The sequence below is a fragment of the Scatophagus argus genome, chromosome 1 (genome assembly GCF_020382885.2).
Source record: "Scatophagus argus isolate fScaArg1 chromosome 1, fScaArg1.pri, whole genome shotgun sequence".
Lineage (NCBI taxonomy): Eukaryota > Metazoa > Chordata > Actinopteri > Scatophagidae > Scatophagus > Scatophagus argus.
The window spans coordinates 28,261,425-28,277,761 of NC_058493.1; the positions used below are offsets into that span (position 1 = coordinate 28,261,425).

At 44.5% G+C, this 16,337-nt stretch overlaps 3 protein-coding genes and 1 long non-coding RNA gene across 6 annotated transcripts; 2 read left to right on the plus strand and 2 right to left on the minus strand.

The window, feature by feature from the left end:
- On the minus strand, nucleotides 1–4,499 carry tipin (timeless interacting protein). 2 transcript variants are annotated; one of them, XM_046397126.1, is made up of 8 exons: nucleotides 4,375–4,499; nucleotides 2,835–2,982; nucleotides 2,565–2,658; nucleotides 1,649–1,724; nucleotides 1,437–1,559; nucleotides 1,278–1,341; nucleotides 994–1,200; nucleotides 1–820 (listed from the first exon to the last, which is right to left on the minus strand). In XM_046397126.1, exons 2-8 carry the CDS (start codon nucleotides 2,968–2,970, stop codon nucleotides 564–566), a joined length of 957 nt encoding a protein of 318 aa, XP_046253082.1. In that variant the 5' UTR covers nucleotides 2,971–2,982; nucleotides 4,375–4,499; the 3' UTR covers nucleotides 1–563. The 2 variants fall into 2 exon arrangements, with proteins under 2 accessions (XP_046253082.1, XP_046253073.1); XM_046397117.1 differs by having other exon boundaries at nucleotides 2,835–2,979; nucleotides 4,375–4,480.
- Nucleotides 4,500–5,245: 746 nt separating this feature from the next.
- Nucleotides 5,246–11,405, minus strand: lctla (lactase-like a). Of its 2 annotated transcripts, XM_046397146.1 has the most exons (15): nucleotides 11,164–11,405; nucleotides 10,461–10,626; nucleotides 10,204–10,364; nucleotides 9,612–9,699; nucleotides 9,157–9,266; nucleotides 8,933–9,061; nucleotides 8,758–8,853; nucleotides 8,549–8,603; nucleotides 8,263–8,424; nucleotides 7,810–8,084; nucleotides 7,008–7,134; nucleotides 6,637–6,836; nucleotides 6,495–6,558; nucleotides 6,308–6,381; nucleotides 5,246–5,817 (listed from the first exon to the last, which is right to left on the minus strand). In XM_046397146.1, exons 2-14 carry the CDS (start codon nucleotides 10,585–10,587, stop codon nucleotides 6,308–6,310), a joined length of 1,668 nt encoding a protein of 555 aa, XP_046253102.1. In that variant the 5' UTR covers nucleotides 10,588–10,626; nucleotides 11,164–11,405; the 3' UTR covers nucleotides 5,246–5,817. The 2 variants fall into 2 exon arrangements, with proteins under 2 accessions (XP_046253102.1, XP_046253093.1); XM_046397137.1 differs by lacking the exon at nucleotides 6,308–6,381 and having other exon boundaries at nucleotides 11,164–11,403.
- Nucleotides 7,824–8,695, plus strand: LOC124063474. The gene is made up of 2 exons (XR_006844114.1): nucleotides 7,824–7,944; nucleotides 8,031–8,695. It is a non-coding gene; the product is annotated as an uncharacterized LOC124063474 (long non-coding RNA).
- A 1,256-nt stretch (nucleotides 11,406–12,661) lies between the features above and the next one.
- On the plus strand, nucleotides 12,662–15,756 carry crybgx (crystallin beta gamma X). Its single transcript, XM_046397157.1, has 6 exons — nucleotides 12,662–12,998; nucleotides 13,301–13,349; nucleotides 14,047–14,168; nucleotides 14,825–14,960; nucleotides 15,176–15,315; nucleotides 15,557–15,756. The coding sequence occupies exons 1-6, from the start codon at nucleotides 12,955–12,957 to the stop codon at nucleotides 15,687–15,689; spliced, it is 624 nt and encodes a 207-aa protein (XP_046253113.1). The 5' UTR covers nucleotides 12,662–12,954; the 3' UTR covers nucleotides 15,690–15,756.
- Nucleotides 15,757–16,337: the final 581 nt, after the last annotated feature.

The following is a 16,337-nucleotide window of genomic DNA, read 5'->3' on the forward strand; positions in this document are numbered from 1 at the left end:
TTCAATTTACAAGAAACAGTTTATTGTTGTTGGCATTTTAAAAACAGTAAGAACACAATAAACAATAATAAACCAACCGAACGTCAGAAGAGACAAGAGCCCGAACAATTTCTATTGGCCAACACTGGCCTACAAAAGACACATTGATTTTTTTATTTATCCTTATTTCCTATATCAATCATTTAAAATTATACATATTTATAAAGAATATTGATGGATATATCCCTCAGAATTAAGTTTTATAGTATCATTGGGCTCTAGAAAAAAATCCATCCCAAACACCGCAGTGACCTTTCAAGCTGCTCTGACGGGGTTATGAACAAGGCGCTCGCGGCTGCAGGCGGGTCTGTAGTTACCGTCCGTAAGGCCCATATGATCATTTACAACAACATCTGGGGTGATTCACTAAAAACTGGAATTTGAGGAACCAGACAGAATCCTGTGAAAGGGAAACATTCACTGCCATTTAATGTTGCTGCCACAACAGCACGATTGTACACGTATTTCAAACAGGAAGTCTGTCGGCTGTTAGCAGCTCCTACACTCAGAGTGTGTGCTGCACTTTAGTCTCCGTCCTCACACCCGTCGCCGGCCTGATGGCTCGGGCTCAGGCCGTTTTCTTCCTGCTTGTCACAGTCGGGTGACTCGGCTGAAGGTTCAGAGTCTTTGTGAGGAAGCTGGTTGGCTTGTTGTGTGCTGCTGCTGGTTGGCTCCAGGTCTAAATCCTCCTCATCCTCATCTTTAGAGTTGTTGAGGACGCTTGCAGAGCAGACAGATGTGGGTTCATCTGCAGATGTGGACGAGTCCACAGTCTGGGAGTCTGAACAGCAGGAGGAGTTAAACACAGTGGTGTTAAAGGCTGCACAGACGGTTAAAGTGGCCTGATGGGGAAGCAATCGATTCTGATTCCTCTTAATGCACTGGATGAGGTTTGCTGGAGTGACTTTTGTTCCTATGTGTCTCAAAAGACTCAACTCTGATTGTTCCTCTCACCTGTTTGCTGCTGGCGGGCGAGCTTCCTCTGCAGGGCCTGCAGTCTGTTCAGCTCCATGCGTCGGCGCTGCTCGTCGGTCAGGGAGGCAGCGGGCGGGGCAGCAGGCGGGGCAGCTGGAGCCGGGGTGGAGTGGAGCGGCCCCGTCAGGTCGTCAAAGGGATCCGGATCCCTGAAGACGTGCGATTCAGGAGCTGCCTCTTCTTCACCTGAGACAAACGGGTTTTTCACAGAACTGTGGATTCACAGTGTGAACGTCTAACGTGTGTGTGTTTTTATCTCTTACCATCATTTCCCATAAAATCTTCGTGTGTCAGCGGCATGTCCAGTCGTATCCGTTTGAGACACGTCTGCCGCAGGAGGAATAGGAAAATAATTACAAATACTTCATGTAGAAAACAAGTACACATCCCTGACATATCCAGCATGGACGTCTTCAGCTCACCTGCACTTCCTTCTTCTTGCCGAGCTTCTCCACTTTGTCAATAAAATCTTCAAACTGCAGTTTGGGGTACAACCTGTGGGCCCAGTTCTCCATCTTCTGCATCAGCAGCTGCAGGTCCTCAGCCTGGTTGGACAAAACAAACACAAAGTACAGCCAGCATGAAGTGGTCCGGCCGTCCTTTGGCTTTGCTCTTGTGTCTGCTGTCAGCTCACCTCGTGTCCTTTGCCTCTGAAACGCACATCATCAAACAGCGTTCGCAGAGCTGGAAGTCCTCTGTCTGAGGTGAGTCTGAAGGAAAACGCATCAAATGCTTACACTGAGACTTTGATATAAATGATCAAAACTTAAATCAGCATTAAGTGATTTTTTGGGCCAGTTGGGGTCAAAAAGGGGAAGATAGAAACATATTCTAAACTTTTAAAAGCAGCTTTAGTGAACATGTCAGCAAACTGTTTCCTGTTCACTCCTGAGTAACAAATCTGACTCCACTGAGTCCACCAGCGTCGGTGTGGAGTTTTACCCTGAAAACAGCTGCCTGCTGCCGGAGAGAAGCTGAACGAGAGCTGCGGTGGCAAACCAAGACAGAAACCAAAGAGCTGAAGGAGACTCCAAACACCGAGAGGAACAGCTGATCAGCTGATCATTATTGACTCTGAACAAGCGTTTTCTCATCACTCAAACTCATTTGGTTCACGGTTTGCGTGAACAATGTGATCAGGGCAGCTTCAAGGTTACACTGTGGAAGATGATGAAAGTCACTCCATCATAATCAAGAAGCTCTTTCGTAATTAAAGCAGCTGGAAATTACTGAATCTGTTTTTGTTTTCAGTGCAAACTGATTTGCAGCCCCAGTTTTCATATTTCTTTGCAATAAATTAGAGTAATATTTTAAACCCGTAAATCAGCAGGAAACGTTGTGGCAGTTAAATATTTCACAATATGTAAGCAGCTGCAAGACTAAAAATATCCACAAAACCTGAAGTGGAGCTTAAATGATGCTGCCTTTGATACACAATAACTCATGCGCTGCTCAGACCTTTTCCAGCTTTAAAAAGTGAATGCCTTCGTCACGATTTGTGGCATCCTTCCAAATGTTCCACAGTGTGAAAGCACTGACGTCTGAAGTACCTGTGAGAGTCCAGCTTGGGTTGTGGCCTCTTCACTCCTTTCCTTTTAGCAGCGGGAACGTCCGCCAGCTTGGACACGTCGCCGTCTTGCTCCCCTGCATCAACCACATGACAACAAGGCAGCTGGTGAACGTCACTTTGTAGAGAGAAGGCGGTCGAGCGGCAGGTAAAGACCATCAGTCCGAGGGTGTCAGTTGGCTCATTGTTTCAGTTTCCACTTCTAAACAGTCAAATATTCTTTATCTGTGGGATTTTGACAGGAGCGTCTCACCATTTCCAAAAGGGTCTCCCTCATCGTGTCCGTCCTGGCCCGGAGACAGAGGCGGCGGGAGAGGGGGGAAAGCTTCGTCCTCCACAGCATCGTAGTCTGAAATGTTATCCAGGCCATTTTCCAGCGGGTCAAACATGTCGCCTGGCTGCTGGATGAAAGGTACAACCTTCACACTGATTTGACTGCTATTAGGCTGATTTCAGAACAAGCAGTTGTGTTTTTTCTAGGATGAGATCATTTACTGCATTATAGTTATGAAATGATTTATTTTGGTTTAAAACTCAGTGACACTGCATGTCTCATTTATACCAAACTCTAATTCCAAATCAAAGGAGCTCTGAATGAAAGAAAGTCAGTGAAGAAAACAAACTGCCTCCCTGATATGATGTGGGTGGAAGCACCGGCCCCATGCTGGGCCGATCACGCTCATTTTATCCATGCTGAATATCAATATTTGTCACGGGATATGATTTGATAATGCTGACACTTTGTAGAGTGTTGAGTTAAACTTTGGAATTTAGTTTTAGTGATAGTTAGTTAGTTAATGTGTCCTGAGGACTTCCAGGGAAAAAGTCCAAAACTTCTCATCATTATTGACAGAAACTGTTAATCAATCTCTATCCTATCAATTTTATGGCCCAGCTCTTATTATTCAGACCTCTAAGTCCAGTACATTTCAGGGAGAAATACTGCACTTATTACTCCACTGGAACATCTGCACTTACCACTTACTTTACAGATTAATATTTTGCAGAAAAACATTCGACTGTGTTATATGGTGAATCTTTGTATTGTTATCAGGATTCTTAACTTTGACTGTTCAACTGTGTGTGAAGTCTTTAACAAAAACTTAAGCTCAGCTAACGAAAATGATCCTTATATGTTAAGTTGTTAAGTATTTTTACAGTTGTGTTGTTACTGTTATCGGTACTGCAAAGTTGTTGTTATCTGTATTCTTATTCCACAACTTATCATATAATATATAATATGTAGCAGTATTACATATTTCAGATGCTTACTGTTAAAGTTGCTATGAAAGTGTTGCCACGAGTATTGTTTTCCACTCTTTTTATATTAAGTCAGAATATCGGCACTTATCCCCGTTAGTTCATAGTTCTTAGGTATCGGTATGAAAGGCAGATATCGATCCAGCAGCGCTTCACCCTCAGAAAGGCGGTAAACTCAATGGTGGCCAAAACACAAAGTATAAAGACAGTCAGTCCTCTGCAGTCTGTCATCACAGGGAGAAACCAGCAGGGCAGCCCGAGTGAACACGACACTCTCTGTCTCTGTCTCTGTCTGTCTCAATCTAACGCTAACTCTGTGTAACATTTGTAGCTGTAGAACAAAGTCAACTCCGCGCTGCTAAGCTAACTGCGAGCTACTCGGATACTGACTTGGCTAACATGCAAGCTAGCTGCTGTCAGCCAAACGCTGAAACATATCGAGTCTGTTTACACTACAAGTCACCATCAACAACAGCAACAGCTTAGAAAACAGGACACTGTGGTTCACACAAAATGCAACCTTATCTTCTTACATGTGAGGAGGCGTCCACCGGGGAAACAACAAGCACTGCAAAGCTAGCGACGTCTACATCCGGTACGAAGCTCCGGTTTTCAAAATAAAGTCCAACCGAAATTACTCCAATCAAATACCATTTTAACCAATGACTGTGTGGAAGTACGTGTATAAGACAAATCCAAATTAACCAAATACAGCAAAGATAAATATAACGCGACAGAAGAATTTGTAAACAAAAGTGGATCAGAATGACACGTTGGCATTAATATGGAAGTTTAAATATATGTCTTTTGAGGTGACATGTAAAACTGTCAAATGATCCCCATGATTTGTTATTGATTACTGAAATGCTTGACGTACGACATATGGAGGTGCGACTGTTTTAAATGTCCCGTAACGTCCCTGCAGTGATGTTCCATGGTGTTAATGCTGATAGAGTTGATGTTAATGTTAGAGTCAGGTCAGTTGGAGCTGAGAGCCAGGAGTTTTGTGGTTTCCTGCGGTCTGTGAATGTTTGTGTGGATGAATGTGAGAGCGAGAGGGCGGAAAAGAGGAAAATGGAAGCAGAGTCAGACTGTTGTTGTTTCTGGGACCCTGATTTGTTGTATGGCGTGCTTATGGCCGACAGTAACCGAATTGTTCTTCAGTAACAACCCCTCGTCGTTCTTACAGTACGTTCTCGTGCTACAGTCAGTGATAACCTCATAATAAGTGGCTGACAGTATAATTCGTGCACAAGTTAAACAACAGTAAAACACAACTCATGTTAAAACCCCCTGCAACACACCATCTGTGTTTGTGTTGTTTACGGGGGCTCTTTGCAAACAGGCGTTCACAGGAAGTGGTGTTCCTCTGAACTGTGTTCGACTTGCCGCAGCTCCTCTGAACTTTTCGGCAGGGTCGATATGAAAAAATAATCAGCACCAGTTAAGTCCTAAAATATATTTAATTGAAGTGTAAGATCCACAGAGAGTACAACACTTTATCTCCATCACTCTTTTTTCTTAATTTCACAAACTCGTTGACAGTAAATCTCGTCCTCTCTGTGGTCAGCCTGAGTAGCCTGTAAAACTGAACTACTTCAAAAACCACACAAGACCAGTTTGTTGAAAAATAAAAAAGTAATATACCAAGCTTGAATTCATTCTTCCAGAGTTGTGACTCATTTTGACTCAACAGTGACAACCTGAAAAAGTGATCATGCAAAACAGAACAGCAGGACAGTTTAATCAACAAGATGCTCAGGACAGGATCAAGTTTGACAGCTTTGAAGCCACTCTCAGATTCATTTCTTCAGCTGTGGACTGCTGCCAGGATGTGACTGTCTGTGTGTGTGTGTGTCTTCAGAGGCGTCCACGCAGCAGGAACATGAGGAAGACTGCGCTGAGGAGGATGCAGAGTGTGCACACGGTGGGAACCACAATCTCTGTCACCATCTCCATGTGGCCTATCAGTGGATCTGAAACACATGCATGAAAACTGCCGTCAGTGTGCGTACGCGTCTCCGTTTTCAGTGCCAGCTTCAAATCACTGAAAGAAACCTCCCACAGAGCTTCAAAACATACAGGAAGTCCAATGCATCTTACAGATTCATTTCTGGGGTTTTTTGTGCATTCAGGGGCGCGTTCAGAAGGGCAGGGAGGGGGGCTGACTGGCCACCCCAAGTGCCACTCCTTTATCCTAAAGTATGATTGGCTATCTGCCCAGTGAGAGGGAGCTCCTTATGTTGAGCCAGCTGTTGGATTTGAGTTGGTCACGTTGGTCAAAATCAAGCTAATTTTGAACAGTTTTATTAATTTTTGGGCTAAAACAATGTGTCATACTTTTAAAGCTCAAGGCATGTTTTGAATGGAGTAAAAAGTGGCGTAAATAGCACAGTATCTGCCTCTGAAATGAAGCAGTTTACATATAACTGATGGGAGGTCATTCAGAAACAGATCATTCTGTACCTAAACTTCATCATGCACTGGCCAAGCCTTTTGCATTCCTGCATGTTCCTGATTTCCATGGGAGTTTCTTCCAGCTGGAGGGGCAAAACAAAGAAAAACCCTGTTAGGTAGTGGAATAACAAGCTGTGGACAGAATCTGTCTTTGTTTGGCCCCACCAAGCTCATCACAGCCTGCTTTTGTTCTCACCGGCAGCCAGCAGCTGGTTACTGGAGGAGCACATCTCTACAGCTTTCCTCTTCCAGCTTTCCACCTGCAAAGAGCCATCAGACAGTTAAAACCATGTCCTGCTGCAGAGGGGGTTTAACAGAGCGCGAGGTTAAGAGTTTACCTCTCGCTGATTGGGGAAGCCGTTAGAGCTGATGATGCGTTTGTAGAACTGGACAGAAGCCTTGGGGTAGCGTGGTTTGTTTTTGTTCCTGAAGTCCACATAGTAGAGTCCGAACCTCTCGGAGAATCCCTCATCCCACTCAAAGTTATCAAGAAGAGACCAGGCTGTGTAACCCTTCACGTTCACTCCATCCTTAATTGCTGTTGAACCACAGAGCAAAATGAGAACAAAGTCGGTTCATCTCGCGAACGTGGCGGCCTTTTTAGTTTTACGAAATCTGAAAAACACACTCAGTGACTCAAACGAGGCCCAGGCAGTAAAATCTTTGTTTTGTGGCGTCGTCTTTGTGCTCAGTAGAGGTTTTGTTTCACCTTTCAGCATTTCATTGATGTAGTCTTTGAAGTACTTCATTCTCCAGTCGTCGCAGAGGTCGGTGCAGAGCATTTTCTCCGACACGCCGTTTTCTGTCACGTATATCATGGGGTTTCCATACTGAGTCTGTGAGGGAGATGTGGAGTTACATTCAGGTTTGACGCTACACATACTGTTGCATATTGTTACAAACTCATATTTCTTTGTACACTATATTTCATGTTTCGTAACTGTAGGGGAAAATAATTATACAACATATGATGTCTTATTAAAATGCAATAATATGACTATTCTAACTGCCAGTGTGACTCTGACCATGAACCATGTTTCAGCTTGGTGTGTGAACCACCGCATGAGAAGCCTCTCCGTTATGCTGACAGTGCTTGGGACTGCCACAACTGTTAGCCAGAAATCCAAATAATCATGTGGCCTTGTTGTTATCACCTTTCTGTGGGCTGTTTCATATAACAACGTTGCTGAGAAGACATTGTGGGCCGATTCCCTCACAAGTGCTTTGTGACGTTGTTGGTTTCGGTCCTCTTGTAAGAGTTAAAATAAAGACGGTTTTCTTCTTTTCTTTCACAGCCTCTTAATTCTCATTTTTTTCCACCACAATAACCTTCATCTTTTTAATTGTGTGACATAACATAGAGAGAGTGTCGTCCATTTTCATATCTAACCTTTAAAGGTCCAGTGAGAGGGTATATTTCTATAAAATAAGATGTGATTTATTGTATTAGCTTTCCCCAAAGAAACCTGAACAATTTATTTTTATACTCATTAGATCTTTGTGCTGTGTACCTTGACAAAGTTCAACAAGCGTCGGAAGCCCCAGGGGACAGAATAGAGCCATTCAGAGCCAGGATCGGGCCATTGTGGGTCAACCAGCTCGGCGAGGTCCCGATCTGCAAAGTAGCTGTCTCCAAGGCCTGATGGGTAATTCTTCAGGGTGATGTAGCGAGTAGTGAAATGGCCGAGGCCCAAGAAGTCACAGGTTCCCTTGATGTAACTCTTCTCCTCAGACGAGAAGACGGGCAGCCGTGAAGCTCCCAGGCCCTGCTGGCCACTCTTCCTGCCTGGAGGTGAAAGTCAACTAACATGTCAGCAGACACGTGAAGGTGCACAAGATCAAGTGAAAAAATGTTACAAAAGTTGTCGAAATCATCCAACAACCACACTGTTTAAGCTAACGAAAGGCGTTGACACACAGTCTCTCGTTTCTCTGAGATATGGTATCACCTGACCGTGACGTACCGATGTAGTCCTTCATGACCTGGGGGTAATCTCCATGAAAGAGCGGGGTAGCGAACCATCCCATGTAGAACTGGATGTATCTCTCGGCCGCTTCAATGTCCCTCTGGTTGGTGATGTCCACGGGTTCCCCCCAATCAGCTGTCAGCGAGATCCCAACCAGGCCTGGACAGACACACACACACACACACACACCAACTTTATTGTCCAGAATAGCAGAAATTCATCTTCAGTCACAAAATACCAAAACAGAACAAACAAACTGTGCTGTCAGCTTTTCTTTCTTTACCTTTTTGTTTGCTTCGCCACTTCATGTCGTACGTGTGCCAAACTTTGGCGTGTGCCTGTGAAGGAAGGATTTGTCACTTGGGAGGTTTGAGGGCGTTTTTACATTGCTTTACTGGTACTTTTACTTAAATAAAGGATGTGAGTTCTTCTGGCTTTGTGCTCCATGCAGTCTCGGTACAGACAGAACACAGCACGTCTCCGGTGTCCGACCTTGATGATGTGGTGGGCAGCTTGGTAAGCTCCTGTTCCCTTCAGCTTCAGTCCGGGCGCGTGTTCTCCTGTTTCATATCCCTCCACAGCGACAGACTGCGAACACAAGAGGACGACCCGTTCAGACTCTGCTCACAGGACAGTGAACGCACCGCTTCCCTTCACCCTGACCTACCCACGGATTGTTGAAGGTGATCCAGTACTTCACTCTGTTTCCAAATCTTTCAAAGCATAAGTTGGCAAAGTCGTTGAAGTGGTTCACCATGCTGACGTTCTGCCAGCCGCCGTACTTCTCCTGCAGGACCTGCCGAGTTAAACCGTTTTATTATCATCCACACTGCAGCTTTCGATCAGCAGATAGAAATTCAAAAGCAGGTGTTTAGTGAGTTTGGCACGTACCTGTGGTAAATCCCAGTGGTACAACGTAACGATGGGTGTGATCTTGTTGTCCAGCAGCATGTTAATCAGGTCATCATAATATTTGATTCCTTTCTCGTTGATGTGTTCACCTGAAAAGGTTGAGAGATGAAATTCATTCAGTATTCAGATTTTCTTTGGTGCATTGACTGGGCTATTTGTTTGGGCTTTAAAAACATGAAAACTGCTCATCATAATTTCTCAGAGCCAAAGATGGCATCTTTAAGTTGTTTGTTTCATCCCACCAAAAGTCCACAACGCAAACACATTGACTGCACAACACAAAACAGAGAAAAACAGCAAATCCTCACAGTTAAAAAGCCTGACTGGCGTATTGATTTCAGCACTTAATAAATAAATAAATGAGTAAGAGGATGTAAAAAACTGAAAAAGACAGAAAGGAAACAGTAATAAAAATGGGTTGAGCACGTGGTTACTTTTCAGTCCGCTTGGTAAAATCCTTGGCCAGGAAATGGAGAAACGATAATGATTCAACTTCATGTCCTTCATCAAGGAAATGTCATCCTGAAAATCCAACAGCACAAAACATTTTGTAAATCATTCCAGGTTGTGGTGAAGACCAAACAGGAAACATCGCTGCTTGTCTGCTCATGTGTAAACTGTATTTAAGCTGTGTGTCGTCAGCCGTGACCGAGTGCGTTCAGCAAAGTAAAGCACATGTTGTTGTAACAGGAAAGTGTGACAGAATCTGCTGCTTCATAAGTGATTATCATCTCATTGCACTGCATGAATTGTTATAGCACACTGTGAGTCCTCACTACAGCTGAGTGTTGAGCTGTGTCCAGGTGAGTATAGGTGGTCATAATGCATTATAAGCCCCATCGGTCAACCTCTAGCTCACATCTATAATGTTTTATGACTGTTGATGTCACCGCATCCCGACCCCGGATAATCAGAGGACGGTGGATGGATGAACTGTTGACTTAGTGCATCGGGAAGCATTATGTGTGTTTATGAGTGTTGTCATAATGCAGAATACACTATGAATGCCCCCATAACGCATGTCACCTTGAATTTGTAGTAGCCCTCACACGAGGAGTCTCCCGTGTCATTTGCGAATATTTTCCCCTTCTGGTGGGCAAACGTGTCCCAGATGCTCATTCCTTTGCCATCAATGTTCCAAGCTCCTTCAGTCTGATAGGCAGAGCTGCCAGCTCCCCAGGAGAAACCTGCAGAGGAAGACAAAGCACAAGGTAAGTGTCAGCACTTTGCAGATCACCACAGCGTCTGCTTTTGGCTGTTCTGTGTCCCATCGTGAGTCATACCGGTCGGGAAGGTGCCGTAGTAGAAAGACGTCCTGTCATTCTTCGTCCACTCAAAGTCATCGCCGGCCGACACACACAGCACCAGTGCAAGCACATGGTACGGCCTCAGGATGCACCGCTGCAGCATCGTGGTCTTTGGTGAGGAGCTCACTGTCTTCAGTTACACCTACAGGACAGCAGTTACCCAGTTTGATCACTGATTTCACAGATATCACGGCATCAGGTGTTAAAATACGAAGGCATCCTACATGGCTCCGTCTCCTGTTGGTCTGCCCTGAACAGGACAGGGAGGACAGATCACAGAATGTAGAAACAAAAACTCACACAGAGGCGTCAGGCGTCCACCAGTTTCGAGTAAAACCATCCTAACTCAAATCTCTGGACCATTTGTTAAATATCCAGTGAAAAACCAGCCAGTCAGTATCAGAAAAATCTGGCTTCATTTCAGCCAGCTGTAGGACACGCTGACACAAAATGCTATCACAGACAGGAAGTAAGCCAGCTTGTCCAGCACAGTCAGGATGAGCGACATTTGTGTTTCCTCAGCGACGCACAAGATGATCAAGATTAAAAATTTAAAGTGTGTTAAAGTTGCGTGAGAGCTGCTAAAGTCTGTGTGGCTTCCCTTCCTACATGTGTGCCTTTGCTCAGAGTCTGTCTCAGCCACAGCCGCCTCACTCAGAACCACATATAGATGACTGACCTGCTGCACGTCCCGCATTTGTCTCCGCTGGAAACTGCTCCAAAATGCAAGAAACGTCCCCAAGCTTCTGCACCGAGTTAATGCTCCCCAGTGTCACCGGCAGGTTCAGCGCCAGTGTGCCAAAAACAAAACAGAGTGAAGCATCCAGGACATTTTCTGCTATTCATCAGCTCACACACAGCAGCAATCGCACACACACACACACAAACACACACACACACACACACACACACACACACACACACACACACTGAATGCCTCTATTTGAAGTCAGTGAAGTGTGAGGGTAAATTTGCTGGGGCAAACAGATCTTTTGGAAAAAGATGGAGTCTGTTTGTCACTGTAAGCAAAGTTAATGTTAGTGAATCTGACAGAAAATACTGTCACTGAAGGTGCTCCCGTGTGTGTAGTAAACCGTAAAAGATGATTAGGAATCAAACAGTGAATAATTTTCAAAGCAAACTTATTCTCTCCCTTGACATTCTGTTCGTGGCAGCCTTCACACGATAACAGAAACATCTGGATAAGTTATGAAGTTTAAAATGTGCAACTACACTTTCTATGAAGATCATATCTATAGTACGGAATGGGGACATTCATGGAGTATTATAATGCATTCGTAATGCTTTATGACTACACTCTTAAGCACACATAATACTTTCTAACGCACTATGTCAACACTCGTAAAACATTATAGATGTAACTTATGTCTAAGTCTTATGTCTTACGGTAGCTTTTGAATGGTTATAAACTAGAGATTGATTGATGGGGCTTATAATGGATTATGACTACCTCTGCTCACCTGTACACACCTGAACAATCAGCTGCAGTGCGCCCAACATTTCCACAACGTTCCCGGTCTTTTGTTCCTTCTGTGCCGACTGATGAATTCAACACATTAAACATATTATACTGTTTTAAACAGAGTACACGTCAAAAGTTTGTTTTATGTGCTTCTGACTTCACTGGAGTTTTTACATAGCAACAATAACATTGCAAACGGTATGGGATTATGACGATTAATCGATTAGTTGATTGAAAAGAAAACCAGTTGACAACTATTTTGCTAATCAAATCGCTTCGGTCACTTTTCAAGCTAAAAGGCCAAACATTTGCTGGTTCCAGCTTCTTAAATGTCAGGATTTGCTGTTTCTCTTTGTCCTCTCCGACAATAACTGAAAAGTCTTCGGGTTTCAGACTGTTGGTTGGACAAAAGCAGCAGCGCGAGGACGTCACAGTTTTTTGAGATTTTACAGACCAACTTGTCCTCTCGTGTTAGGTGTGAGTGAGGGGCTGCCCTGACAGCAGCCCCCCTCGGGTCGCGGCCTCCTCGGTGAATACGGTGAGCTGGCCCTGCACAAAGTTTGAATACAGCCATTATCATAAGCTGCATTGTTTACAGAGCATTGTTGTAAACATGCTGACTTGCTCAAAGTCAAAACTGTTGGCACTGCACTCTCACATTTACATGTCAGTGTGTGGTTTGTGTGTGTGTGTGCGCACAGAAACTCTGCTTGTTGTGTGTGCACACGTCTGTTTCACCTGCATGTGTGTGTTTGTATGTTTTTTGTGCTCTGCGTGCGGCTGCAGTGTTTCCAGCTGATTATGATGATGGTGTGTGTGTGTGTGTGTGTGTGGACAGAGGACATGAGCGTTGTTGTGTGTTTAGCATATCAATGGCGTCCAGGGCCCCGACGACTGTTGCAGAAGCACTCTGAGCTTTCCAGCAGCTGTCGGCTCAACTCGACTTGCTGTATTTAAGGGGCTTTCTTGTTGCCTCGCAGAGCTGACATGAACATCTTTACTAAGGTCCCAGGATTAGCCCAACAAACCAGGTATGTTGACCCACAGAGTCAGACCCCCCAGCGGTCAGATGGGCGGGCACCTCCAACACCAGTTTCCCCAAATCACCTGAAGAGTGATAGGAGACATGCACACACAGTGAATACTTCAGGTTTAAACTGCAGAGACTGAAGCATGACAGTCTGGAACAGAAATGAAAAATGTTTGTGGATATTTTCAGTCTGCTCAGGTCTTCAGTTTCACCTCGGCACACTGACTGTGGCCTCTCTGCGATTGTTTGAATCGTTAGGTTGTGTGTTTTAATCATTCATTAAAATTGCTTCTGTATCTGCAGCAAGCTGGGGTCTGTGCTCCAACGCGCCTTCTACGGGTCCGGTGGGAGGGTGAGTCCAGCCGCCATGGAGTTACTCTGTCATAGCAGCATGTGGTTTTGTATCAGCTTCTCAACTGGGAGGATTTGATGACACTTTATGGAAGAAACTAAAGCTAACTTTCCTGTGAGGACGTAGAAGAACAGATTAGAGACATATGAATGCAGTTTGTGTGAGACAGCTTGTCCTCTTCGTGTAAAGCTACGCAGAGTGAGAAACGTCCAATTGTTCATCTTCGGCCTCTGACATCTGGTATCTGGTGCGTACACGAGTGCAGAGTGTAGGATGGAAAACCTTTAAAGGCTCAGTTCACCCAAATCATATAGTAAACATGTCTTCCCACAGTCTTTGGGCGACGTGATCTCAGTCTCTCCTGCGACGCCCAGAAAACAGCAAAATGATTCAACGAGACAAAAATATGACAGAGATTTAAGTTTAAGAGTTTTACACATCCTGACATCACGATTTTTGTCATTTTTATATCATTATTATTTCCCCTCCCTGTCAAAAATGACAGAATTATCCACCAAAAATGTCCTGTATTTGCTGGTATCAGATTGTTGGAAGAAAAGAGCAGAAACCTTACAGACTGGAACACGCAGACAGTAAAAGTTAAACTCATATAGAAAATAAAGTTAACGTTGATGAAGTGCTGATGGAGTCACAGCAGGTTCTTTGTCCTTTGCTCCTGTCGTGTCTCCGCCCTCAGGTGACCCTTTTCGAGCAGCGGAACTTCGCCGGCCGACGGCTGGACCTGAGTTCTGACTGCAGCAGGCTCAACGACAGGAGCTTCCCGGAGAGATGTAACTCTGTGCAGGTGGAGGGCGGAGCGTAAGTCCACACCAACACCTGAGGCAGACTGCAGGGTGCTGCAGCAAGCAATGAGACAAACAGGAAAGATCGTTCAAAGAACTGAACTGCAGACACGTGAAAGCCAGTTGATCTTGTTAGAGACGTAAAACCGAAAAGGAAAAGCTGAGATTTCCATAATGACTCATTTGGTCAAAGTCACAACTGAATAAAATCCAGCGTGTAGTTTGGTAGCTCACAGGTGAAACATCAACACGTCAGAGTTAAAAGGTGAAAAGGTAAAAAAATGTCTTACAAAATGACACTTACTGTATGAAAAGGTACACACACATTAAATCAGAGTTTTTGAAGTTCATGAAGTTTGGACCTGATCATAATAAAATCAGTGACCGAAATGCTGCATGTCCTGGGTTGGCCGTTACATTTTTGACACTTAAAACTGTTTAGTTGTTGTGGAAATTCAAGTTTAAACCACTGCCACCCTGCAGACATCATGGAAATGAGTTCCTCAAAGACAGACAGAGCAAAACCTCCATAACCAAATCTGTGCTCACTGGGAATCTGACTTTTATATCTGCAGGGTCTGTAAATTAATTTCAACTTTTCCCTGCTGCTTTATGCATCAGGCTTTAAACTCCTCGCTTCTCTTCTTCTTCTTCTTCTTCTCTCTCTTTAAGATGGGTTGGTTACGAGCATGAGAACTTCCGGGGCCGTCAGTACCTGTGGGACATGTCCGAGCGGGGAGAGTACAACTGCTACGACAAGTGGTGCGCTCAGGGGGACCACGTGTCCTCCGTCCGAGCTGTCAAACAGGTGAGACGTTATGTCCGTCAAACTCTGGTTCGTAACTCGTCACGAGCATCCATAGGACACCTGGACTTATAAAACTCATTACAAATGATCTCACATTCATAATTAAAAAGAGGATTTGGGTTTGGGTGTGGAGCTCTTCAGTACCTGATGGAGGGTCGGGGGTCCTCCAGCCTGCACTCACAAGCAGTTTTTCTCTGGATTTCTGTCATCCCCAGGACAACAACCCCGCCAGAGCTCAGCTGTTCGAGCGAGCCGGCTTCTCTGGAAAGAAGATGGAGATCCAGGACGACATTCCCAACCTGATGAGCCGTTACAGCCTCAACAGAGTGGCGTCCATCCGCGTGCTGGGAGGAGCGTAAGTGTCGCTTCCCTCCAGATCCCTGGTTCCAGTACAGCATCAGTCAGGTGTAGGGACTCTGATGTCCCTAAATGCAGCACACGTGCAGTCTTAGTGTGTCTACCATCTGAGGACTTCAAGGACGTCCAAACACACGTTAAAACTTCTTTTACTTGTGTCAGTATTTGTCCAGTGTGCTACTGGTAGCTTTAGTAGAGGATCTGAGTATGTCCTCCTCCCTCTGTGTGTGTGTGTGTAGGTGGGTGGTGTATCAGGAGCCGAACTACAGAGGACCTCATTACATCCTGGAGAAGCGAGATTACAACAACTTCTCTGACTGGGGCAGCCAGAACAACACGGTGGGCTCCATGCGTCGAGTCCGCTTCAGCTGAACTCCACCGCTGATCCAGTCCAGTCAGCAGGACCCCCACCCACCATCACACACATGAAAGCTGTCAGCTTTACACACACCCCTATTTTAGTAATAAACTGTTTTAAAAAAAAAAAAAAAAAAATCTTTGTTACTTGCTTTTCATTTTGTTTTTGGTCAGTTAAAGGTTCATTAAATAAATATTAACTACAGAAAAGGTGGATTTAGGGATCGCTGTTGGAACCAATTAGACATGAGAATGACTGACTCAATGAGACTGCAAACAAGCCAACTGAAACATTTTATTTAGCTTCATGAACAAAGTAGACAGCCGTGAGAAGGCAAAGATCCACGCATGATTGCATGTTTACCACATGTACACAGTATGTGGTGCATTAAAATGCAGGACAGGACAGGAGGTACAAACTAAAGCACAGCTAACATTTAATCAAATCAAGAAAAATCTAACTAAAAATAAGGCACTTGCTTCACCCATAAGAGTGACTGGAGCTCAAGCTTTAAACAAAAAAATAAAACACTTCAGCTTCATGAAGTTGATGACCAACAACCCGATTGGAAGCCGTGCAACATCTCAGCTCAGGTTTTACAGTGCAATTCAAGGAAAATCCAGCATAAAGATTTGAGCCAAACATCAGATAAGAAATAAATC

What these genes read in the sequence shown, in the direction of transcription:
- crybgx (XM_046397157.1), top strand. Translation starts at nt 12,955, where the DNA reads ATGAACATCTTTACTAAGGTCCCAGGATTAGCCCAACAAACCAG. An exon ending in GTGCAGGTGGAGGGCGGAGC is followed by an intron (nt 14,169 to 14,824) that starts GTAAGTCCACAC and finishes TCTCTCTTTAAG; the next exon opens with ATGGGTTGGTTACGAGCATG. An exon ending in ATCCGCGTGCTGGGAGGAGC is followed by an intron (nt 15,316 to 15,556) that starts GTAAGTGTCGCT and finishes GTGTGTGTGTAG; the next exon opens with GTGGGTGGTGTATCAGGAGC.
- lctla (XM_046397137.1), bottom strand. Translation starts at nt 10,587, where the DNA reads ATGCTGCAGCGGTGCATCCTGAGGCCGTACCATGTGCTTGCACTGGTG. An exon ending in TTTACCAAGCGGACTGAAAA is followed by an intron (nt 9,267 to 9,611) that starts GTAACCACGTGC and finishes CAACCTTTTCAG; the next exon opens with GTGAACACATCAACGAGAAA. An exon ending in GGTCATGAAGGACTACATCG is followed by an intron (nt 8,085 to 8,262) that starts GTACGTCACGGT and finishes TTTCACCTCCAG; the next exon opens with GCAGGAAGAGTGGCCAGCAG.
- tipin (XM_046397126.1), bottom strand. Translation starts at nt 2,970, where the DNA reads ATGTTTGACCCGCTGGAAAATGGCCTGGATAACATTTCAGACTACGAT. An exon ending in GGGAGACCCTTTTGGAAATG is followed by an intron (nt 2,659 to 2,834) that starts GTGAGACGCTCC and finishes TGGTTGATGCAG; the next exon opens with GGGAGCAAGACGGCGACGTG. An exon ending in CGCCCGCCAGCAGCAAACAG is followed by an intron (nt 821 to 993) that starts GTGAGAGGAACA and finishes CCTGCTGTTCAG; the next exon opens with ACTCCCAGACTGTGGACTCG.